Genomic DNA, 25,482 nt, shown 5'->3' on the forward strand with positions numbered 1-25,482 from the left:
GAATTTCAGGAATGGGCCTTCTAGGGATGCGCTAATCTGGAATTGCATCTCTTCTACTTCACCTATCATTTTTGTTTTAATCACTTGTGTGTGACTAAGCTGACTGCTGTTGTTTAAGCACTGTAGATTCTCTATATTCACCTGCACTGTGAATCATACCTGCTCATTGGTACTGGAAAAAAAAAAAACTTAAATGAAACTGACACTAGATAAAGAAGCTTGGGAAGGTTGGGATGCAAAGATCCAGAAGGGTTAAAGGGAGAGATTGTTGGTTCAGTTCTACAAGAGGTGTGGTAGAGATGAAAAAGAGATGCTTTTTAACTAAAACTTGCTAAAGTATGATAAAATTAGGATTGTGTCTACGATTTCTATATACCTCCGTTATTTAGTATGAAATTGTAGAGAATTTTCGGGGCGCCTGGGTGGCTCAGTCGGTTAAGCCTCCGACTTCGGCTCAGGTCAGATCTCACATTCGTGGGTTCGAGCCGCGTCAGACTCTGTGCTGACAGCTAGCTCAGAGCCTGGAGCCTGCTTCCAGTTGTGTCTCCTTCTCTCTCTGACCCTCCCCCTCACATGCTCTGTCTCTCTCTGTATCAAAAATAAATAAAACATTTTAAAAAAATTGTAGAGAATTTTCGAGAACCAGGGCCTAAACCAGAACTCATTATTTCCTTATTCTCGGTCCAATGCTCTGTACTATTTGAGAGGGAATAAAGGATAAAGAATGAGGGTTGGGTTCAAATGCACCTACCTCTCCCATTTGCTAGACTTAGGCCCATTCTCTTTCCTGGTTATCTTATATGCAAAATGGAAATCGTACCCTCTACCTCTTAAGGTTGCTCTGAAAAATCAAGTGTTTACATATAATTTCCCAGACTCCTTACTCAAAATGTTTCAATAAACCAACTGCTCACAAAAGAAAACTACAGCCTTTTCCTGGATAAAGAGTCAACTGTATCGTGATCCTTTGGCTTCTCTATGACTGACTTTTTACCCGCCGTGTAGGGATGGTGAGGTAACAGCAGCCTAGGACCACAACACTGCCAAAAGTAGCCCTAAATCAGTCACGCTGTGACGTAGAAAAAACTTCACTGCCGCGCAAAAACGAGTCCCTCTGCCAGCTCACCTGACCCTCCCCGGGGCGGAGTTGCTGACTGACGGACAGGTCCTTTTAACCACCCTAGCCGCGCCTTTTCTCAACGCCCCGCCTCCCCAGCATGATAGGTAGCTGGCCTCAGCCAATGGTGAAGCACCACTGTGGGCACAGTAGCCAATCAGAGATTGGGAGCCTGGAGAAGAGCCGGGGACCGAGTTAGAAGCTGCTGGCGCGGCCAGAGGCCTAGCGGCGCGGCGCGGCGCGGTGGCAGAGGTGAGATGGCGGCGGTGCTCGATCTCTCTTTTGTAGTTGGCTGCTGCTCCGCATTCTCCTGTCCTCTCTGAATTGCTGCTTTGTCTCAATCAGCCTGGAGGTCGCTCTCCTCCTATAGGCTCCAAGAATCCAGATTCTCCGGTGCCCAGAGCGGGAGGACAAAATGGCGCTTGCACAGGCGGCCGAGGACGGGCAGGGCCCAGCCGTGAGCTCTGAGGCGGGCTGGGACAAAGGCGGCGTGCCGGGAGGCGGAGGCTGGGCGCGGCCCTGCGGCGTTGCCGCGTGGGGCGGGCGCTCCCTCCTCGTGCGCCGGCCGTGCAAATCCGAGAATACTCTGTGCTGGTGGTCAGGGTGGAAGCCGGCACGGGGGAGAGGTTGAAGTGAGAGTTTCTAATGGCCTGGAGAGACCTGTGCGGAGGGGAGTTACAGAGCGTGACTTCTGCTTGTCCTTTGGAAACTATCCGCAGTCTGCCTGGGTGTCGTGGAGCAGGAATTTTCGGGAAGGTTAAGGGCTTTTTGTTTGTGTGACCCGCAGGTTTTGGTATGAACAGGATTCGGATCCACGTCTTGCCGACCAATCGGGGGAGGATAACCCCAGTGCCCAGGTCTCAGGAGCCTCTGTCTTGTTCATTCACTCATCGCCCATGCTCGCAGCCTCGTTTGGAGGGGCAGGAATTTTGCATTAAGCATATCCTTGAAGATAAGAATGCACCCTTCAAGCAGTGTAGTTATGTATCGACGAAGAATGGAAAAAGATGTCCCAGTGCTGCTCCCAAGCCTGAGAAGAAAGATGGGTAGGTTATATATGTATAAATAGTCTATGTCGTTTGTACTTTTAGTTTTAAAGTAAGAGGGGGATGTGGTATATTGTGGGCTTGGGAATAGCTGGAATTTTTGTAAAATTGGGGTTATGGATGTATCCTTGGGGAGAAAAAATAAAAACGTTGAAAACTGGTAAGAGACCGCTTCCAGTTGGTCCACTCAGTTACTCTCTTTAGACCTATTCTCTTTTCTATAAAATAAAAGGCTATTCCAGATTATTCTTAACTCAGGTCAATGGCCCTTTGGGTCGGCCCTGATCCTTGTTAAGTAATACGCAAAATTGTGTGTATGTGTATTCTGGGAAAGCCTTGATAGCTTTCATCATGTAAGCAAAAGTATTCATGTAGAAATATAACTTGGTTAGTTAATTCTGCATGTATAATTTGGTTTTAAAATTGTGTCCCACATCTTCCTACCTTCAGTGGATTGACACAGAATTAAAATGTATTGCCTTCCAGAACCAATTTTGAAAAAATGAAAGAGGATCTCTTTGATTTGTTCTAAAATGATGTTAGCATTTTTAGAGTTGGAATGTTTTGTTTGATGAATAAAGCAGGTATCATAATCTGGTGCATTTTCCCGTAGTAATACTAAATAAGTTGACCGTGCTTCATTCGTAGTTTTAATTTCCTAAAAAAGGTCTAAAGATTAGTGACAGTGAAAATGGTTGAACTCTTTCAAGAAGGTACCTGCGTATAAAATGTTAATATTTTGTCTCTTAGGGTGTCTTTCTGTGCTGAACATGCCCGTAGGAATGCCCTGGCACTTCATGCTCAAATGAAGAAGACCAATCCAGGGCCTATGGGTGAAACACTCTTGTGCCAGCTGAGCTCCTATGCTAAGACAGAGCTGGGGTCTCAGACTCCAGAAAGTAGCCGTAGTGAAGCCAGCCGAATTCTGGGTAAGGATCTTCTCTCCTTAGAATGAAAAAGAAAAAAGTAAGTTAAAGAACTTACTTTGGTTTGGGGCAGTGCCTTGAACGTATATGGTACATGATAATACAGTAATGTTGTAATTCATTAACAATTTGATGAGAATTCCAGGATTGCTATGTTCACCAGTTCTTTTCAGTTTGAAGTAGCTTGTGCTTGGGTCTACTTTCCTGAGTTTATGACTATTTCCTTCATGGCTGTTTTTATGCTTATCTTTGTTAGGCAAGGTACTTTCAGGAAGCAAGAATAATTTTGACCTTTTTGTCCTTTTGAGGGCATGGTTACTTCCTTTATGTTATAAGTACTCTTATCTGGGTTGTATTTTTAAGCTGATTTTATTTGCCAGTGCCTTTCTGCTAAGTTTTGGGGGTGTGGGGGGGGGTGTTTGTTTTGTTTTAAATTTTAAGGTTTGGGTCGATGTATTAAGTAATCTAGTTTTGTGTGGTGGAGTTACAGAGGTGGGAAGTCTTAATAGCTGCTCTCCCTTCCTTGCCTCAGATGAAGACAGCTGGAGTGATGGGGAGCAGGAACCCATTACTGTGGATCAGACATGGCGAGGTGACCCTGACAGTGAAGCTGATAGCATAGACAGTGATCAAGAAGATCCCCTAAAGTAAGTTGTAACTCCACATAAGGCTTTAAAATATTTTTTTGCAGTTAGTATGTGGGCTATAGTAATGCTATTAACTACCTTTAGTAAACTATTAATAGAATAATAATCTAGCCGGGTTGAAGATAGCTTAATTATTTGTAAGCAGTAATAGCTTAGTAACTTCTGTTTATTAAAGTGTCCTGGTCATCAGCATCTTGCTACAAGGCAAAATTTGATTCTTTTTTGGAAGTCTTGGAATTTGGGGAAGTTAGATATCAAATGCTACATGTGAGAAAGTATAGGGGAGAAAATAGGAAATTTCTTGGAGATAAGAGTGGGAAGTTGATTGAGAAATGCTTAGATCAGTTAGAGAAGAGGAAATTGATGTAAGTGGATTCCTGGCTTAAGTCTCAGGAACAATAATGTGATTGTATTTGAATACATTTTTTTCAGAGTTAAATTTTATGAATTTTTTTTCCCTGGTAGAAAAATAAGATGTTCAAGAGTGTCCTTTGGTTTCAAGGCTAAGAGAAACTGAGGTAGAAACCCAGAAGTGAGTAATTAGTGTATGTAATTATATCTTAACTAAGGTTTTACTCTTCATTTAACTCATGGTTACCTTAGAAGTTGCAGAAACAAAAACATACCACTCAAAAGTCTCATGGTTTGGAATTACTTGACTTTTTTCTTGTTTTCTTCATTCTTTCGGACTACTGTCTAACACTTCCCACTGACAGTTTGCATTGAAGTATTATAAGTAGTAATAGTATTGAATTCTAGTAATAGTAATGAATTTCTAGTCTCTTCATAAAAAGTCGTATAGGGTTACATTTTCTGAGTATAATGATTTTATCAATTTTTCTTGAGTAATGTCAGTGTAGTCAGCTCTTCAGGAAGTAATTACTGGAAAAGTTCCGTCTAAGTAGTTTGAAAAGGAATGTTCATTATCTAGCAGGATTCTCCCACAGTAACTGGTTTATTTACTTGGTAACTTTATACCAAACATTCTTTTTTGGTATTGTGCTTCTGGAAATGCAAGACTTGCTGCTTTGAAGAGGTATATGCTCCATAGGGTCACAAAGTGACTGTCCTTTTGGTGTGGTAAATACTCAGCTGTGAAGGTCCAGAAACTTGATTTTGTCAGTAGTAATCTAGAGTGGATCAGCCTCTTGCAGACACATTTATGCTAGTGTAACTTAAAAATACCAGTTAATTTAGTATTAATGTTAAAAGAACTAGGTGCTTGGTGTCAGTTTCCCTAAAAGGAACATTCCAGGGGGTAAGATAAAGCCCTGGGTATGTTCAACTATTAGGCAACTAAATATAAGGCTCACCGTAATTCCCCCATGAGATTATCCAAAAAATTTTGGCCTCCTAAAATATTTGCATTTTTAGGGATGTAAATACAGTTGTTAAATGTCTTCTTAGAGTATTAAGTTTGTTAATGTGGTTGGATATTACTTTCTTGTTAAATTTAATAAAAGTATTTCATGAAATTCTTTTATCTCTGGTGCCAGTGTTTTATCGTTCCTAGGACCACTTTTTGAATCATTAAGAATTTACAGTGTATGTCTTCTTTATTTGTTTGTTCCAGAAGGGTGCTTTTTGTGTTGTTTATGAATATGTCATTAGAGATTTTATCCTAACTAGAATTAATTTTGGCATAGTTTCTTTTTCCCCTTATAGGTATGCATATGTGATTTCCCGCAAAGTAACCATTTACTTAATTGCTTTGTAAAAAGTAATCTGAAAAGTACGTTTATAACAACATCCAGCACTGGTGAAGTTTTAGCCTACGAGTAATTGTTAGGGGTACCTGGGTGGCTTAGTTGGTTAAACATTCGACTCATGATTTCAGCTCAGGTCCTGATCTCGCAATGGTGAGATCAGGTGTGGAGACTACTTAAGATTGTCTCCCTCTGCTCCCTCCCCGTCTCTCACTCTTTCTCTCTAAAATAAACAACAACAAAAACAGCTAGACAAGAAAACTCAAAAAAATAAAAAAGAGTAACTGTTAAAGCTGTCTCTTTTTAAAAAGTAATTTTTATTGTATGATCTCAGAATAATGGTAAAGGTCATTTCAGGTTATTGTGTCTTCATTGTTATTAAAATAAACTTGGGGGAATGTCCTTTAATAAGAGACAGTATTTAATATAGTAGGAATATAAGAGGATTCCCTCTTTGTTGAAGATGCATTCAGATAATAAAAAAACCCAGACTTAAATTTATGAATATCAGAATAAGGGAAGTTGGTACATGCTTTTATGTAAAAAATTTTTTAATGTTCATTTATTTTGAGAGAGAAAGAATCCCAAGCTGGCTCTGGTTGTAGGCATAGATTCTGACATAGGGGTTGATCTCAACAACTGAGATCATGACCTGAGCCAAAATCAAGAGTCAGATGCTTAACTGACTGAGCCACCCTAGTGTTGTCCTGGTACCTGATTTTAATAACTAGCTGTGAATGTCTGGAACATCCATCTTTATTTACTTACTTACTTACTTATTTATTTATTTAAATATTTATTTATTTTGGAGGGAGAGAGGGAGAGAATCCCAAGCAGGCTTTGCACTATCAGTGCTGAGCCTCACATGGGCTTCATCCCATAATCCATGAGATCATGACCTGAGTTGAAATCAAGAGTTGGGTGCTTAACCGACTCAGCCACCCAGGCGCCCCCTGGAACATCCATCTTTAAATAAGTGACCCACTAACACTCCTCCTTTTCCCTACAAAAGATTCGTAGTAAATTTGAATTGTAGTGGCTTCCCATTTATAAATTCTAATATGTAGAACATTGGTGAAATTCTGTTCTGACAGATTTCATTATAACCTGATATTAGGTTAAGGCCTAAGTATTTTAGAGTTCTGGACATCCAGACATGCATATAGACATGCAGACATGGCCCATTGTCCTGAGTATGTAACCTAGTCATTTTATTTAGGCTTTAGATATTTTTAAAACCTTTTCATTATTTTCAGATAGTCTTAGATTTTATCATTTTTATAACTTGCTACTTTTATTCCTGCTTTAGGTCTTGTACTTATACACAGGTAGTATTGGCTTTAATTTATGTATAAGAAAAGTTTCTTTTAGAGATTACTTGCTTTCAGTCCTACAGTTAATAGTTTTATTTTGTGTGTTCTGGTGGCTTAACAGCTGATTTTTTAAGAAAGCATAATTTTTGGATTTAAAATTAAATTTAGGGGCACCTGGGTGGCTCAGTCGGTTAAGCATCCAACTTAGGCTCAGGTCATGATCTCGTGGTTCGTGGGTTTAAGCTCCATGTCGGGTTCTGTGATGACAGCTAGCTCAGCCTAGGGCCTGACTTTGAATTCTGTGTCTCCCTCTCTCTCTGACCCTCCCCTGCTTATGCTATCTCTCTCTCAAAAATAAATAAAAAATTAAAAAATTAAATTTAATTTTAAAATTAATTTTGATTTTTATAAAATGCTTATTTATTTATTTTGAAAGAGAGATAGCAAGCAGGGGAGGGTTAGAGAGAGAGGAAGAGAATTCCAGCAGAGAGCCGGATGCGGGGCTCAATGGTGAGTGTGACCAGAGCCAAAATTGAGTTGGATCCTTAACTGACGGAGCCACACAGGTGCTTCTAAAATTAGCTTGAGTATGTTATTTGATTGTTTTTTTTTTATTTTTTTCATGTTTTATTTATTTTTGATACTGAGAGAGACAGAGCCTGAGAGGGGGAGGGGCAGAGAGAGGAGGAGACACAGAACCGGAAGCAGGCTCCAGGCTCTCAGCTAGCTGTCAGCTCAGAGCCCGATGCAGGGCTCGAACCCACGAACGTGAGATCTGACCTGAGCCGAAGTCAGAGGATCAACCAACTGAGCCACCCAGGCACCCCAATAATAAGTTTTTACTCAGAATGAAAATAGCATGTCAAGGTCTATATCTAGTTTGTTCTATTTTAATGATTTTATTTTATTTTAATGATCACACAAGGCAAATGGAACCAAAAGTCTTTTAAATTTGCAACTGATCTTTTCATTTTGAGTTACTTAAATCAGAATCTAGAAAGTCTCCAATTAAACCATTTAACTCATTTGCTTATGTGACCTCATTATAATCATCAGTACAATAAAAAGTTCTATTTATAATTGGGGGCAAAGCTTTGTAAAGTCGGTGTGGATCTAGATCTTTGGCAGTTAAAGGTTAGGGTACTGTATTTTGAGAAATTTGTCAAGAAATGAGCTGGAGGACAGTAAATAGCCACTGTGGACCAGTGTTTTAAGGACCCATGTAAACTCCAATATAGGAATGTATTTCAAATTATGGGGCACCTGGGTGGCTCATTCGATTGACTGTCCAACTCTTTTTTTTTTTTTTTTTGATGTTTATTATTGAGACAGAAAACAGAGCATGAATGGGCGAGGGGCAGAGAGAGAGGGAGACACAGAATCTGAAGCAGGCCCCAGGCTCTGAGCTGTCAACACAGAGCCCGATGCCGGGCTCGATACCACAAACCGTGAGATCATGACCTGAGCTGAAGTCGAACACTTAACGGACTGAGTCACCCAGGCACCCATGAATGTCCAACTCTTTTTTTTTTTTAATATATATATTTTTTTGGTTTTATTTATTTTTGATACTGAGAGAGACAGAGCATGAGAGGGGGAGGGGCAGAGAGAGAAGGAGACACAGTACCAGAAGCAGGCTCCAGGCTCTGAGCTAGCTGTCAGCACAGAGCCCGATGCAGGGCTCGAACCCACAAACGTGAGATCTGACCTGAGCCGAAGCCAGAGGCTTAACCGACTGAGCCACCCAGGCGCCCCATGAATGTCCAACTCTTGATCTCAGCTTAGGTCTTGATCTCAGGGTCATGAGTTTGGGCCCTGAGTTGGGCTCTGGGCTGGGTATGGAGCCTACTCAAAAAAAAAAAAAAAAAAAAGAAATGTGTTTTAAATTAGAAATTGAAATTATTTGTTACGTTTTGTACTTCAGTGAAAATATATTAAGATATAAATGCTACTAAATTGAACACTTTAAGCTGTCCTGACTGGTAGGTGACTAAATGGAGTAAGAATGTAGATTAATAAAAGTTTTTGAGTGTCCCATATCTTCACTTTTTCTTAAACATAATGTAAATAACTGGAGAAAATAATGAAATATCTCCCCTTCCTCATATCATGAGATCATACATTAATATCCATACTTGGAGATTTTCTTTATTGTTTTGTTCTTTCTAACAACTTGAAAGTTGTATAACAATGTTCATATTTAATAAGGTGATTGTCTCAGTGCTGAGTTCTTTTGTAGTTAATTTTTATTTAAATTCTAGTTAGTTACCCTACTGTGCAGTATAGATTTCAGGAGTAGAATTCATTGATTCATCGTTTACATACAACACCCAGTGCTTGGGGCGTGTAGGTGGCTTAGTAGGTTAAGTGACCAATTTCCAACTTCAGCTCAGGTCATGATTTTACAGTTTGTGAGTTCAGTCCCCGCGTGGGGCTCTGTGCTGATGGTGTGGAGCCTGCTTGGGATTCTTTCTCCTCATCTCTGCCCCTTCAGTGCACATGGGCTATCTCTCTTTTTCTCTCTCAAAAATAAACTTTAAAAAACCCCTCAAAACACCCAGTGTTCATTACAGGGGCATGCCTTAATACCTGTCACCCATCCAGTCTATCCCCCACCCACCTCCCCTCCAGCAACCTCAGATCTCTAGTTAGAGTCTCTTATGGTTTCTTTCCCTTTCCCTTTCCTTTCCCTTCCCTCCCCTTCCCTTCCCTCTCTTTATTTTCCCTCTCTCTGTCTTTTCTTCCCCCCCATCCCATATGTTCATCCATTTTGTTTTGTAAGTTCCACATAATTGATATCATATGGTATTTGTCTTTCTCTGACTTATTTTGCTTAGCATAATACACTCTAGCTTCATCCATGTTACACATGGCAAGATTTCATTCTTTTTGATGGCTGAGTATTTCCATTTATATGTGTGTGTGTGTGTGTGTGTGTGTGTATACATATATATGTGTGTGTATATATACCACATACACACACACACCACATCTTATCTTCATCGGTTGATGGATGTTTGGGTGACTTCTTATTAAGTAACAAAGTTAAGTCTCATCTCTACCCTTGACTCCTTTTAAGCTTGGGTTTTATTTTGTTTTTTCTTTTTAACATTTATGCATTTTTGAGAAACACAGAGAGACAGAATGTGAGCAGGGGAGGGGCAGAGAGAGAGGGAGACACAGAATCTGAAGCAGGTTCCAGGCTCTGAGTTGTGAGCTCAGAGCCTGATGTGGGGCTCAAACTCACGAACTGTGAGATCATGACCTGAGCTACAGTCAGTCAGATGCTTAACCAACTGAGCCACTGAGGCACCTCTAGATTTATTGTGTTTTCTTATGCTTTGCTGAATTCTGTTTCATTTTAGACATGCTGGTGTTTATACAGCAGAAGAAGTTGCCCTGATTATGCGTGAGAAGCTAATTCGGTTGCAGTCTTTGTACATTGATCAGTTTAAACGACTTCAGCATCTGCTCAAAGAGAAGAAGCGACGTTATTTACATAATCGGAAAGTGGAACATGAAGCTCTAGGCAAGTTTTAAAAAAATTTTTTTTTCTACTTACTATTTTTGAGAGAGAGAGAGAGACAGCATGAGCAGGGGAGGGTCAGAGAGAGAGGGAGACACAGAATCTGAAGACAGGCTCCAGACTCTGAGCTACGTGTCAGCACAGAGCCTGATGTGGGGCTTGAACCTATGAACCGTGAGATCATGACCTGAGCCGAACTCAGACACTTAACCGACTGAGCCACTCAGGCGCCCCAGCTCTAGGCAAGTTTTATGCTAAGTCCCAACGAACTATTGTATTATGGGTTCAACGTGTGCATATTTAGATGTATTTCTGTCTTGGTACAAATTTTCACAAATTTGCTATTGAAGGTGGCTATTTTATGGCCTAAGATTTCCCAGTTTATTTCTTGTTAATTTGGGGTAGCCATCCTTTATTGGTTACTTGGCACCTAGTATCTTGACTCTTGTGACTCACCAGGTAGTAGTCTCCTGACTGGCCCAGAGGGACTTTTGGCCAAAGAACGAGAGAACTTAAAACGTCTAAAATGTCTTCGGCGGTATCGTCAGCGCTATGGAGTAGAAGCCTTATTACACAGGCAGCTGAAGGAACGCAGAATGCTCGCCACAGATGGTGCTGCCCAACAGGTAATTTGTGTTTATACCTCTAAGGGGTATATATTTGCTGTGTTTACAAAGTTAGGGTAATAGTCAAAATATTGTACAGTCTTGGCTCTGAAATATGACTTAATTAAATTGGATGTGGGGTAGAATGAAAAGAGCAAAGATAAGTGATCATTCTTGTTTTTTAAGCCCTTGGTCTCTGCTTCAATAAGGATAATTCTATTTATATCTGTTTTGTTTTTTGAGGCTCCACATAAAATTACAATTTTAATTTTTAAAACTTTTTAAAATATTTATTTATTTTTGAGAGAGACAGAGTGAGCAGGGGCAGGGCAGAGAGGGAGACAGAATCTGAAGCAGGCTTCAGGCTCTGGGTGTCAGCACAGCCTGATGTGGGCTTGAACTCATGGACTGCAAGATCATGACCTGAGCCGAAATCAGACGTTTAATCAACTGAGCCATCTAGCCGCCTGTAAAATTACAATTTTATTTTCTTTCATTAAAACAAAATTTTTTTACATTTATTTATTTTTGAGAGACAGAGTGAGACAGAGTTCGAGTGGGGGAGGGGTGGGGAGAGAAGGAGACAAAGAATCTGAAGCAGGCTCCAGGCCTTTAGCAAGCATTCAGTACAGAACCCGATGTGGGGCTTGAACCCAAGAACCGTGAGATCATGACCTGGGCCAAAGTCTTGATGCTTAACTTGACTGAGCCACCCAGGTGCCCCTAAAATTACAATTAAACATTTTTTAAAAATTTTTTTCTAGTTTATTTTTGAGAGAGAGAGAGACAGCATGAGCTGGGGAGGGTCAGAGAGAGAGGGAGACACAGAATCTGAAACAGGCTCCAGGCTCTGAGCTAGCTGCCAGGACAGAGCCCGACGCGGCGCCCGAACCCACGAACCATGAGATCATGACCTGAGCTGAACCTGGTCGCTTAACCGACTGAGCCACCCAGGCGCCCCAAAGTTACAATTTTTAAAAGTGGTTTGCTAGGGTGCCTGGCTGGCTCAGTCTGTGGAGCATGCCATTCTTGATCTTGAGGTTATGAGTTCAAGCCCTACAAAGGGAGAAAGGACTTCTGAAAGACAAAATAGTTTGCAAACATTGAGGCAGATCACACTCTTATAATCTGGAAAAGTATTTTGAATTAGGGTTGACTCATTATTTGAACATGAGGTTGTAACTTTTTTCCTTTTATATAGTAATAGTAAATTTGTCAAATATTGAGGTTTTTTTAGCCTTTAAGGATGTACCTTATACATTATAACTAAGTATTCTCATAGATAATTGGTTGTATTTTGTTTTTTTTGAGAGTTTGTTTATCTGTCTTCTCCATTTTAGGCACATACGACTCGTTCCAGTCAGAGGTGCTTGGCCTTTGTGGATGATGTTCGTTGTTCCAATCAGTCTCTTCCAATGACCAGACACTGCCTTACCCGTATCTTTTTTATTCCGTTCAGTTTGCTAGCTAGACTAAAGGCTGGTGGAAATCTCTGTTAGTTTGCTTGATTGAAGGTCTTTGTTTTCCTTTGGCCCTGAATCAAGGCCAGCAGTTTGTTGAAGCTGTTGGTTTCAAGCAGGAGCCTAAAGAAATGTCTTTCTATGGTCTGTTGGCCATTTCAGGATTTTGGAAATGTAATGGTCAGTTCATTAGAAAGAAACATCTGAGTTATTAGAGATACGTGTGGGCTAATATTTATTTGTCGTTGATTAATACTGGGATTCTAAACTGTAGCAATTCTTGATAGAACTTGTTCATTAGAATTATAATACTATTAAATCCAGTCCCCCCCCCCAAAAAAAAATTACTGTGGGTTTTTCATCAAAACACAATAGGTTCTGAACTGCCACTTTACTTTGAGAAATTAACCTTTTGTATGATCAGGGCCCTCATTTGTATATTTTAGACTTCATTCAAATTGGAAACTTAACTGTTTCCAAAAGTGGAATGATTCCATCCTATACCCTCCCAATTGGTTTGCCTTTGAACCATCATAGCATCTCTTGATTCGGCTATGAGATCACACTTGTTATCAGGCTATAAGACATTTAGAGTTGTTTAGTGGATTGTGAAAGTGCATCTTTATTATGGATATTGAATAAGTTACTCTCACAGTAAAAAGCACTTGCTAAATATGATTAAATAATTATAGGCATAAATCTTGATGGATCTTATTTGCCCAGTAGGAGATGTAAAATATTTGGAAAATAAAATGTATCTTTTTTAATAGGAAAAGGAGAACGTTTTCTTGGTCTTTTGAAAAGAAGACTTTTTCTATTCAATTTATTGAATATTTTACCAGTTTATTAATTATTGCAATAAATGTCTGATAAAGAATTGCTGTCCTTAATATATAAAATACTTGTGCAAGGTAATTAAAAACTAAAGATAAATGCTCAAAATATAATGGGGAAAGATGGACAGGTTTAAAAGTAGAAGTGGCTGATAGTAGAAATTGTTCATTCTCACTGTACATAAATGAAATAGGAAATGGAAATTATAATCTGAATTTGATACTTGTATGTATATGATAATAATGAGTGAATTTCAGGTTGAGGTTATGGTGAAATGGAACCTTCTAAATACTGTCATGGGAAGATCACATGGTACAAACTTTTTAAAAGCAGCTTGACAGTATTCATATTCATTGATATGATAATGTCACCTCTGGGAATTTAAGGAAATAATCAAATGCAAAGGCCAATATTTTTACATAAAACTCTTTCAACTAGAGACAGCCTTGAAATCCTCAGAGTTGGGGAACAAAGAAGAAAATTATGATACAACATAATATGGAATAGGTTCAAGGATTAAACATTTAAATGAATGACATAGGAAAATGTTTGATAGTGACAAAAATAGGATATGGAATTCCATATAATCAAATCCTGGGAGGGGAAATAAAAATTGACTATTTTTGGAGGATGGGGTTGTGAATGCCCTTTATTTCTTGGCTTTGTACTTTCCAGGTTCTCTTCAGTGAGCTTGAATTACTTTATAAGTCAAAAAAACCTCAATTTACAAATGTTAAGGAGTATTTTAGACTTAAAGTATTATACTCAAATAGTTTATTAGAATATTAATATTTTAGAAAGCTAAGTTGAAAATGAAAGGTATTTGAAAAGAGAAGGGAAGTATGATTTTTTTGTTTTATGCTTTTTTTCCTTTCCATTCCATAGTAAGTCACTTACCCTTCCTTAAGTCCTTCTCCCAGAGAAAGATGCGACTGCCATTGGTGACCTGTTAACTCTTTACTCTGGTCTAATGGAGACAGCACTGGACTGAAAGTGAAGGACCCAGTCTCTAGTTGTAGGTCAACCATTCCCTTGTCTTTGTCTCTCTTGTCCCCATCTGAAAGGAAAGGGGGTGGAGGAGGATGGGGGGAGGGTTTTTCCAAGATATATTGTATTAAATAAGACGTATGAAAGTCCTTTGAATTCCATAAAAAAAGCCCTAATTAAAACATTTAATTTAATGGATTGACTTTAAGTATTAATAATTTAAGAAGATTGGGCTTTTTAAGCACATTGGAGACTGTTTAGATTTCTTCAGAAATGCAGGTCTGATTGTTCCCTTTAGATTCATGTGCTTGTTCATTTGATTGTTCATTTTCATTCAATAAATACTGTTTACTTTGTACTATTTACTGTTCCTTTAGAGGAGTGGTTCTCAACTGGGGGCCATTTTATTCTAATTTGGCAATGTATAGAGACAGTTTTGTTTTTTCTAACTCAGGAGTGAGATGCTACTGCCATCTAGTGGATAGAAGCCAGAGTGCTGCTAAGCACCTTGCAATGTACCGGGCTGCCAGTAACCTCAGTAGTGCCAAGGTTGTGAAACCCTGCCTTAATTTTCCAGGATTTTGAATTGCCATGATTATAAGATTTCTGATTATAAGAAATGTCTTATTAAGTTTTATTTGGTTTAAAAATAAATTGCATGTTAGACGTTTTAATTTTTAGAGATCACAAAATTTGGGAGAAAAGTTTACTCATAATTCTATAATCCTGGGTACACTTAATTTATAGTAAATTGAGTTTTCTGGCTTAAAAATAAGCCCACATTTGAAATAACAGTTGTCTGTTAATCTAGGGAAGAAAACATGTAGTTAGGATTTCAAGAAATAGTATCACTTGAGTAAACTATTTATAGAGTAACTTGATCTAGATTTTGTTATTTTACCTAATCATGATTTTAATTTTGATTCATCTTACAGAGCTTCTTTGTCAACTTGGAAACTGTCCCTTTTCTGTTTTAATAGAAGTTGTTAGTGTTCCTGGAATGTTTCTAGAGTTCCTTTCCATGGGAAATTCTGTTATTTCCTTTCTCTTTAGGGGACGATGCAAACTCCTCTGCATCCCCCAACACCCAACACCCTCCCCATCACCCAACAAAGGAAGGGGCATGGAAATAAAATAAGTTTATTTTTATTTTTGGTCAAGTTAAGATACCTAGTTACTAGAAGTTCTATATTCCCCAGTTCTCTGCTGCTTTAAGTATATCATGTAAACAGTTTGGACATAAGATTCAAAAAGTTTTTGCTGTCTTTTCACCAGTCTGCTTAACAGAGCAGAAATATTTGTATCCTTGATTCTTGGGAGGAGTTGGTATTACTTCTGCAAACTGTCTACCTGCCTTTGCCATAACATGTTTTTTCTGAATAGGTGTAGAGACCTACGATTGTCTTTGCTGTTTGCTTAGCACAAACATTTGTTTTCAAATGTTTTTTGTTTGGCTCTCCTCAGTGAGAACAAGATTAGTGTCTCTGGTTCAAAATGACTGGGATCCTGAAGTGTAGATTGAGGACTGGATTTAAATTACTGTTAGAGCTAGAATTAGACGCTAGTGAATGACACTTACTTTGAGAAGAACTTTAAGAATTGCTAATTGGGTTTGGTTCTGTTTCAGATGTAACCAGTTGTCTCCGTACCCACACCTTGAGTTTTACATGGCAGACAACTCTTCTGTTTTGTGCTTCCGATAGATTTATTTCCCTTGACCATTTTTCTACAGATATTTGTCAGGACACAAATCAGGTTCTCTTCAAATGCTGCCAGGGGTCTGAAGAGGTACCCTGCAACAAACCAGTTCCTGTAAGCCTCTCTGAGGATCCCTGCTGCCCACTGCATTTCCAGTTGCCTCCTCAGATGTATAAGCCCGAGCAGGTACTGTCTGTGCCAGACGATCTGGAAGCCGGCCCCATGGATCTGTACTTGAGTGCTGCCGAGCTTCAGCCCACTGAGAGTTTACCTCTGGAGTTCAGTGATGTAAGTTAGAGAAGCTCTGCTCTGGTTGGCCTTTGAGGCAAGGCCTTATTTATTAATGGTGAGACTAGGTTACTCTTTTGTGGCCAGGAGACGTGATAAAGTTTTTGAAATGATATATGTATCATTGTATTTGTATGTTAGCATATTAATTTAGGGACCATTAAGTTGGCAGGAGTTTTCCTGAGGGAATGATAAGGAAATTAAATTGTAACCTATGGGAAGTGGTAAAGTTAAGATATGGTTGGATTTGGTGTAGCCAGCAAATTTCGCACCCATCCACAAGGTGAGTGATCCACTAGAATCTTAGTAATACAAATGAATTCTGTTATCTACTCTTCACAGTTGGCAGCTTGTGATTTTGCTTTGTACTAGTAAAGGTTTCATTTTTCAGGTTAACATGGCCCCTAGAAAATGACTCTAAGCTTTGGCTACTGGCTTTATTTTTGATACGTTATCATATATTCTGTTTTGAATGGACTAGAACAACAGTGTTCTCTTTATTTTTATAGCCTGCTAAGTATGTACATTACTTTCTGAGACTTGTTTCTCAATTGATCCCAGCCCGTAAACCCATCTCTGATTTTGTTTTCCCGAGTTAGCACTATCCTACTATCTGAATTCAGAGATCAGTTGACAAACCATCTCTGTCTTAGTACTTTGCTTAATATTTAGCCTTCTGGATAAAGGTCTTCATTATATATTCTGAAGATAATTCTTCTGAATTTCATAATAAAAGATTTATATAACTGTGTCATGTTTAATGTGACAAATGTAGATGGAAGATTGACTATAGGTTGTAAATTTGTTTGCTAATGGTAGAAGCAAAGTTTGAGTGGCCTCAAGGGTCACTTGCTTGCTAAAAAAGGGGATATACCAGGACAGGGTAATATCTGAAAAAGATCCTGAGGCACCTGGGTGGCTGAGTTGGTTAAGTGTCTGACTTTGGCTTAAGTCATAATCTCTGACTGTGGAACCTGCTTGGGCAGGATTCTCTTTCTCCCTCTCTATGAACCCCCCCTCCCCGCCCCGACCCACCAGCAAAAAAAACTTTAAACAAAAAAGAAAGTTGCATGCTTCTCTCAACTAAGCCAACCAGGTGTCCCCGTTTTTTTCTTTTGAGATTTTATTTTTTAAAAGTAATTTCTGTACCCAATGTGGGGTTTGAACCCACAACCCTGAGATCTCTCTCTCTCAAAATAAGTAAAAACTTAAAAAACAAAAGAATAAACTGATCCAATTTTCTGGTCCATACTCTCCCTTCCATTTTGGTTATGTATCATTTACAGGCCTATTAAACTTTGATTTTCGTTACTTCAATTATAATAAAATCATGATTTTTATTCTAATTTTAATTGCTTTTTAAAAAATTTTCATACAGATTTCATAGGATATGAAAACTAGAAAGGGACCTTATTTTATACTTCAGTGCTTTCCGAGTTTTTCCAGAGATTAAGTTGAAGAGGGTAAAGAATACATAGTCCTAGATTGATAAGAACAGTTTTGTCTGCTTTCCTTCATTTTAAATGTGAAGAAAATGCAGAGAGGTGCCATTTTCTTTTCCTTTCTTTTCTCTTAAAAAAAAATTTTTTTTTACATTTATTCTTTTTTTTGAGAGAGAGCACAAGTGGGGGAGGGGCAGAGAGAGAAGGAGACACAGAATCCAAAGCAGGCTTCAGGCTCTGGGCTGTCAGCACAGAGCCCGACATGGTGGCTCGAACCCACAAACTGAGATCATGGCCTGAGCTGAAGTTGGATGCTTAACCAACTGAGCCACCCAGGTGCCTGTTTCTTCTCCTTTTTTTTTTTTTTTTAACTTTTAGTAACATGAGCTTTATAGGGTCTAGAAATTAATGTAATAAGCACTACATCACCAAATTCCCTTTAGATATTAATGCACATATGTAGAAACTAGCACATGTGTTTTATATAGATGTATTAGGTTAGCAGCTTCTATTTTGTCTGATTATTAATTTCTGAGAACCATTTCTGTTTGACCTATTTGTGTTTCTGCTTTCATATCTTGTCATCTCAGTATTTTTAGAGGATTGTTACACAAAATATTATAGATTATAAGATGTGATCATAGGTGAAACTTGACATTTAAGGAATCTTAATTTTAAAAATATTTTAAAGTATACTATCAAATCTGTTAATTCTTATTTGTGCTTGGATTTTTTAAAAGGTGTATGAGAGGGGCGCCTGGGTGGTGCAGTTTGTTAAATGTCTGACTCTCGATCTCGGCTCAGGTCATGATCTCATGAGTTCGAGCCCAAGCATGGGATTCTGTCTCCCCTTCTCTGCCCTTCCCCGACTTGTGAGCATGCTCATGCAGGCAGTTGGTTGCTTGATCTCTCAAATAAATAAACTTAAAAAAAGATGTATGAGAAGTAACCCTTTCTTTTTGGTAATCCAGTGGGTTTTTAAGATGGATATTTGGTATTAGAGATTTAAAAATTATAAACAGTCTCGTACTTGGAACATCTTTTGTGTTTGTATTAATGTACTTTTGATAAACCATAATGGTCATTAAAAGTTAGTTTTGGGGTGCCTGGGTGGCTCAGTCGGTTAAGCGTCTGACTTCGGCTCAGGTCATGATCTCAGAATCCATGGGTTCGAGCCCCGCATTGAGCTCTGTGTGGTCAGCTCAGAGCCTGGAGCCTGCTTCAGATTCTGTGTCTCCCTCTCTCTCTACCCCTCCCCTGTTCACTCTCTGTCTCTGTCTCTCAAAATAAAGACATTAAAAAAATTTTTTTTAAAGTTAGTTTTATTCTTAATCTTTGGAGGTAAAAATTCTCCAGAAAATGTTGAAACAATCCAGTTTTAGAAAAGAAATTTTGTCGTATAATTCTGGATATATTTATTAGTATAAAAATTTCCTGGGGGAAAAATGATTTCTTAACTTTATGAACTTCACCAGGGATTCTTAGCTTACCCTACATTCTGCCTTTGGTATCATTTCTATAACTTGTTAGTAATTTCTTGTAACTTTACCTATGGGAAGACCAGGTATTAGGTATTAATCTAGGTTAAAATTCAGTCTTCCATTCTGGATATTATACTTAACCGGTTTTCTGTGCTTTGATCCAAGGATGTTTGGCAAACAATAACCTAATACCTAAATCCTGTTACTTTGAGGTTCCTCTCTTTTTTTGTGTGATTTTTGTTTTTGAGATCAGAACAAAGTATATATTGTCTTTGTGTGCTGATGGACTTACAACTCTAAACATTGCTGTTGTGTAGGCATTTCTGCGGAACCTTTCTTACTCTCTTGTTTTAGGTTCTTTTCCCCATTTTTAATTCTTGTAACAGACAACATAACTATGTGAGAAAAGCCTTTTCAGTATCTATCTTGTTTTGAAAACATTTCCTTGCCATTGTCATTTTAAGATTTGGAAACTTTCTGTTGTACCACCTAAATGAGGTCTTTTAAATTCTATGTTAATTATTTATATAATAATTGTACATATTAAAAGAATTGAAGAAAACAGTTCACAGGCTTAACCATGTGCAAACACTGGTTTCTGTGGATGTACGGAAGTTTCTAAAATAGTTTTCCAAATTTCTGCTTAAATTGAGTAGCTTTAAGTCTAGTAATTCTTTAATTATATTCTTTACCTTAATTATTGTGAAGTGTGATTAGCACACCAAAGAAAGGGACAAGGTTTCATACTCTTAGGCTTAGTTTAAAAACATAGAGCTAAGCCTCTTGTGAAGCTAGATTACTGAAACATAGAGCCTCTGTTGGGGCTTTGTGGGGCTAAGTGGATTGGGTGTAGGGGAGTAGAAACCCTTGAGTAATTTTCACTCTTGTGAAGGAGAGGTTAACAGTAGACTCTTGGTGGCATGAAGTCAGTTTGACTCATTGTCGGTGGATTTGCAATACTTTAGGCCCTGAATCAAGACCAGTGGTTTGCTGTAGCTGTTGGTTTCAAACAGGAGCCAAGAGTAATGTGTTTCTATGGTCTGTTAGCCATTCAACACCCCACTGGGAATGGCTAGTTCAACTGGAAGAACATAGTTTATAGAATTGTTTTTATTTTTTCATCCCTTTTCCTTTCTCTCTCTCTCTTTCTCTCTCTCCCTCTCTCTCACTCACTCACTCAGCAACTGGAATATGTTTGTTTAAGAATCAAGGATTTGCTGTGTGGGGATAAGGACTTAATCAGAAGAGAATTTCATAGCTCACTGTTGCTGTTAGGACATTAATCAAGCAGTCTCATGTTATCCTTTTTTTTTTTTTTTAAAAGTAAGCTCTCTGCCAATGTGGGCCTGAACTCATGACACTGAGATCAAGAGTCACATGTTCTATCGACTGCACCAGCCAAACACCTCTCATACTGTCCAGTCTGTTAAAGCAGTATTTTTAGTTGGTGATTATGCTGATTGCCCATATTATAGTCACCATTGGTGAATGTAGATGTTGATTACAGCTAGTCTAGAGGTAATATGCTTTTTTTTTAAGTTTCTTTGTAAAATATTTGTAACATGAAATTGACTGTTTAAACCATTATCAAATGTATAATTCAGTGGTATTAAGTACATTCACAGAAATGCACAACCATCACCATCTCCAGAACTTTTCCATCAGCCTGTGCCCATTGAACTATAACTCCCGCTTCTTTCTCCCTCCATCTTCTATACTTTCTGTCTCTGAATTTTTCTATTTGAAAATATGGGTGTTTTTTAGGCTACTGTAGTGGTCTGTGCTTTATACTCAGCAGCAAGAAAAAGTTCTTCGTGCTTTTGGATCTTACCTCATTGGTTGGACATTCTGGGAAAATCTTTTTTTGATTAAAGGTAGGCAAGGGGGTGAGGAAAGCATGGGAGAATTGCTTTGAGGTTTATTGAAAAATATGCCAATTTCAGCTTTTTGGTTCCCTTGGTGTTGCTGATAGGCTTTTCTCTTTCTTTTCCTAGGACTTGGATGTTGTGGGTGACGGTATGCAGTGCCCTCCTTCACCCTTGCTTTTTGATCCTTCACTAACCCTTGAAGATCATTCAGCCAAAGAAATTGCTGAAGGCTCAGTGGATATTCTGGTAAGTGAAGAACAGCCCCATCCAGACACAGGTCTCCCTGCTGGCTAGGGCTAGCATGTACTCCCCATGAGTGATGTTGTCATCACAAGAGGACTATGAGGTGCCCAGATGGCAATTCTCCAGATGGGCCCTTAGAACACCTAATGGACACTAGTCCCAGAATCTCAGAGAGCAGGACACCATTTAATTATTTAACTAGAAGAGGTCAAGACAAGGAATCTATATAAATGATTCTTTTTAAGGGAGGGTTCAGCACTGCATTGTTTTTGTCATAGAGTAATGTGATTTGGCTTCTTTTTTGATCCTTGGTTGGGGTACCAGTGGCCCTGACTGAAGACTAGCAGTTGTACTATGCTGTTGGTTTCAAGCAGAGGCCCAAAGGACTGTCTTCCTGTGATTTGCTGGCTATTCTGGAGTCTCAGTAAAGAATGGCTATGTCATTGGAAGAAACAACCCACAGTTCTCCCTCCTGTTGGGAGAGCCTCGGGAGTAATGACTGCTTATCTACAAGGGTCAGAGATTGTTAAGTATGGGGGAAGAGCAGCTGCCGTCTTGATAAGTCAGATTTATGTGTCAGACCCTAATGAATGGATTTGTAACCAAAGTGACTTTCTTTTAACAGGGCCAGATACCGATGGCTGGAGATGGGTGCAGATCACAGGGGTCTCGAAATTCTGAGAAAGCCTCTGCACCACTGCCTCAAAGTGGAGTGGCCACTGCAAATGGGAAGCCAGAACCCTCTTCTGTCAGTTGATAGTTTGTTTTGGGAACCGTTTGACTTTGGAGGATTTGAATTTTCCATTCTTTAAGAAGTATTTATGGCTGTTTCTCACTGAAGGACAACTCAGACGACAATGTTTTCCCACTGGGTTATTGCGTGCTATAGTCAAACAAACCAAATTTGGGGGGAAGGGACCAGTAGTGTCTACAGGTTTTGGATGTCTTCCCACTCTGTGCAAGGAAGAGAGAGAAGTGATTCCTGTCAGAGCTGCTGGGATTGAGAGAGTTTTTTGGATGGTGCTTGAGGGGAGAGACATCTTTGTAATGGGAATTCCTGAGTCTTGGAACAAACCCCATAGGTGTTTAGGTAGGAGATTTGTACCCTTGGGATATTGATGAAACCCAGTGTTTGATTATCTCTCTAATGGCCTGTGTTAGCCTTTCTTCACCTCTCACCTGATTGGGTAATCTGAACCCCTCTCTCCCCCTCAATGAACTTTGACCTATAACCTCTGAGAATAGCCCACAGGACCGGGCCCTCTTTAACCATCCGTCTTGGTTCTAACTTATGTAAATTTCTATAGTGGCTATCTTATGTAAGATACAATAAAAATTGTATATAGTTTCTATTAAATGTTAAAATGTTATGAAAATGTAAAACAATCACTTGAATGCATGTTTTGTTTGTATTTGTGAACATATATATTTTGGGGGGGGGGATGTCCTTAGGGAGTTATCTCCAAGGGGAAAGGGAAAACAGGACAGATAAACTTCATCCCAAGAAGTAGGATACATTTTCGGTAAATTGTTTGGTTTGGAGGATAACAGAAACCTGTAAGAAGTAGGTAGAAAGGGGTGGAACAAACTTATTAAAGCCTACCAGTTCTAAATATCTTCCTTCTTTCCATTCTGCTGTTTCCCCTTTGCCTTTCTCCCAATTAATGTCTGGTTATCATCTTAGAATTCTCCAGAGCTAGGAAAATGTATATGTAAAACTTGGTGTTGACATTGGATCTGATGCTAGATCACTTAGATAGGCATTCCATTGTCAAGATCATTTTGATGATGAATCTAAAGATAGGGCTAAAATAGTTCACTTAGGTTTGAGTTACCTGTGCTAGAAGTTGTCTGTTATAGGCTTACCTCGGAGATGTGGGTTAGCTTCTAGACCACTGTGGTAAAACAGATATCTCAAAGTGAGCCAGGTGAATTTCCTGGTTTCCCATTACATGTAACGGTTATGTTTATACTGTAGTCTATTAAATGTGCAGTAGCATTATGTCTAAAAAAAAAGTGCATACCTAGTTAAAAAATACTTCGTTGCTTAAAAAAAATGCTAACCATCATCTGAGCTTTCAGCAAGTCATAATCACTGATCATATATAATAATGAAAAAGTTTGAAATATTGCAATAATTACACATGTGACCTAGAGACACAAAGTGAGCAAATGATTTTGGAAAAATGGTGCCAATACATTTGCACAATGCAGGGTTGCCACAAACCTTCAGTTTGTAAAAACAAAACAAAACAAAAAAACTGCAATTATTTGCAAAGTGCAATAAAGTGAAGCACAATAAAATGAGATATACCTGTAATTGTCCCTTGACTTTTGTCAAAGTGCTGCCCACCTGACTTCCATTATTTAGTAGCCCCATCATCTTTGTGGGTATTCTCATGCTCAGTCCTGGCCTCCAGAGGGAAGGCTCACTGAGCTTAGTAATACTGGTGCCCTGCTTACCTGATGGCTTTGGTGAATGGTGAATGGGGATGTTCTCTGGGCCTCACAAAATGGACCCACTTTGACATATCCTCCTTCCTGCACCTTTGATTCCTTTGCCTTCTGCCAGGACAATTCTGGCATTTTTACTTGGCTGAGTGCTTGCCATCATTTTTTTCCAGGCTTCTGAAAGGCCCCCTAGAAGCTAATTTACCCCATTCCCTGGGCTCCTGGCCAAGATGTTAAATCTTGAGTACTGAGAACATGCTCCCAAGTCCATGACTTACCCAGTCTTATATGTTCTGGTGCCCTTGATTAGGAACCCTCAAAATCCAATACCAGGGGTATCCCCCTGCCTCCTACCAGTACATGCTAGCTAGTTCTTAGTTCCTTTGTGGTATAGTTTCTTTATTTGATTCAGTGCCTTTCCAGCTGGATTGTGCTGGGATTTAACCCTAGTTTATTGGCCTGGCACAAAAGAGATGAGGTTGAGCCAGCTTTGCGTGAGGAAGGCTCTCTTTAAGGGAGTCTTCCTGCATGGGGGAAGTGCCAGCTATTGCTCGGGAGTGATGGGCCACCACTGCAAATACAGTTTAGGGATGTCAGTCTGCAGAGCCAGTATTCTTGGGGGCTTCCATCCAGATGTCTTTGATTCCATACTTTAGGGTCTCAGGTTTTTCCAATCAGGCTCCTGACCTTAGCATGACAGTACTGCCTTGGTTGAGCATTCAAGCCTTTTTGGAATTTAACAGTCACAAGATCCTCAGCCTGCTGCTCAGTTAAGGGTGCTTTTGTGCTGCAGGTGAAAGGCTTCTTTTTAAGAAACCCCTTTGTCTCTCCTACTTCCCATTTAACTTAAAAATTTTACTTTCAACCTGTAATTCTCCAGGATGAGAATCGTGGAACAGGAAGTTTGTACCTTTGTCTACTGTCACCCTTTTACCCTCTCCCCACCCCCTGTCTCTGGCAACCACTTGCCTGTGCTCTTTCTGTGAATTTGGTTTTTTAAGATTTCATGTGTAGGTGAGATATACACTATTTGTCCTTCTCTGGCTTATTTTACGTAGCATAATGTCTTCAAGGACCATCCATGTTGTCCCAAACATGGGACAGGATTTTCTTTCTCTCAGGAAGCCTTTTGACCAATTATGTGGCTGGGTTAAAGATAGGTTAATGCCTTCAGATTCTAGCAACCAGGGATGGTGTAATGGGCAAGTGGTCATAGTATCAGTGTTTGAAGCTTCCTCTAAGAGGAGAGAATATTTTCTGGATTTCCTCTTTCATTTTCTTAATAGTTTGAAGTCCCCAACTGGCTCAGCTGCCCAGACATCACAGCCTACAGTGTTTGGGCATCTTGGTTGTAACTGGAGGTCACCAGGACTGTCACCATCCTAACAGCATTAGACAATAACACCTAGCCTCACTGTTAGCCCCTGTGGATGGTTCCATTTGATGGGTGTTTCTACCCAGCTGTTTTTCAGATCTTGTTGCTTAATTCCAGGTGTCACTTTGATGTCCTGTGTTTCATCAGTTGACCAGGCATCACTGATGGAGCTGAGCCAAAGAGGTAGCGATGGAAGGAGTGTTGGTGCCTAGAGAACTGAGGGAGATAGCTGGGAAATGACTTCAGTGCCTCCCCCTCTTCTTTTCCTTCTGATGAGTTACAGCTACCCAAATGGTCCTTGTACCTCTTCTACCTGTGTTTCATAGGATAGTGAATGGCATACCACCCACCCAGGGACCAAACTGGAATCCTAGACGTCATCCATTGTTCTCCCTCTCTTCTGCCCACACCTGATTGATTGCTGTCACAATTCCTCCTACATAATGTTTCTCCAGTTTGTTTCCTTTCT

General features: G+C 39.4%; 1 protein-coding gene and 3 non-coding genes across 5 annotated transcripts; all 4 read left to right on the top strand.

The window, feature by feature from the left end:
- The first annotated feature begins 1,306 nt into the window (after window positions 1-1,306).
- Window positions 1,307-22,576, top strand: KANSL2 (KAT8 regulatory NSL complex subunit 2). 2 transcript variants are annotated; one of them, XM_029954564.1, is made up of 10 exons: window positions 1,307-1,369; window positions 1,905-2,163; window positions 2,914-3,092; window positions 3,622-3,736; window positions 10,121-10,284; window positions 10,741-10,907; window positions 12,227-12,323; window positions 15,900-16,153; window positions 21,071-21,190; window positions 21,813-22,576. In XM_029954564.1, exons 2-10 carry the CDS (start codon window positions 1,913-1,915, stop codon window positions 21,942-21,944), a joined length of 1,479 nt encoding a protein of 492 aa, XP_029810424.1. In that variant the 5' UTR covers window positions 1,307-1,369; window positions 1,905-1,912; the 3' UTR covers window positions 21,945-22,576. The 2 variants fall into 2 exon arrangements, with proteins under 2 accessions (XP_029810424.1, XP_029810425.1); XM_029954565.1 differs by having other exon boundaries at window positions 15,900-16,051.
- LOC115305849 lies at window positions 12,415-12,551 on the top strand. The gene has a single exon (XR_003915036.1). It is a non-coding gene; the product is annotated as a small nucleolar RNA SNORA2/SNORA34 family (small nucleolar RNA).
- LOC115305850 lies at window positions 20,039-20,171 on the top strand. The gene has a single exon (XR_003915037.1). It is a non-coding gene; the product is annotated as a small nucleolar RNA SNORA2/SNORA34 family (small nucleolar RNA).
- On the top strand, window positions 21,511-21,645 carry LOC115305851. Its single transcript, XR_003915039.1, has one exon. It is a non-coding gene; the product is annotated as a small nucleolar RNA SNORA2/SNORA34 family (small nucleolar RNA).
- Window positions 22,577-25,482: the final 2,906 nt, after the last annotated feature.

This window comes from Suricata suricatta, chromosome 10, assembly GCF_006229205.1.
Source record: "Suricata suricatta isolate VVHF042 chromosome 10, meerkat_22Aug2017_6uvM2_HiC, whole genome shotgun sequence".
Classification (NCBI taxonomy): Eukaryota; Metazoa; Chordata; class Mammalia; order Carnivora; family Herpestidae; genus Suricata; species Suricata suricatta.

Excerpts from the sequence above, each read along its gene's own strand:
- KANSL2 (XM_029954564.1), top strand. The coding sequence starts at position 1,913 with ATGAACAGGATTCGGATCCACGTCTTGCCGACCAATCGGGGGAGGATA. Across the intron at positions 3,093-3,621 it reads TGAAGCCAGCCGAATTCTGG|ATGAAGACAGCTGGAGTGAT; the intron begins GTAAGGATCTTC and ends TCCTTGCCTCAG. Across the intron at positions 21,191-21,812 it reads AAGGCTCAGTGGATATTCTG|GGCCAGATACCGATGGCTGG; the intron begins GTAAGTGAAGAA and ends TTCTTTTAACAG.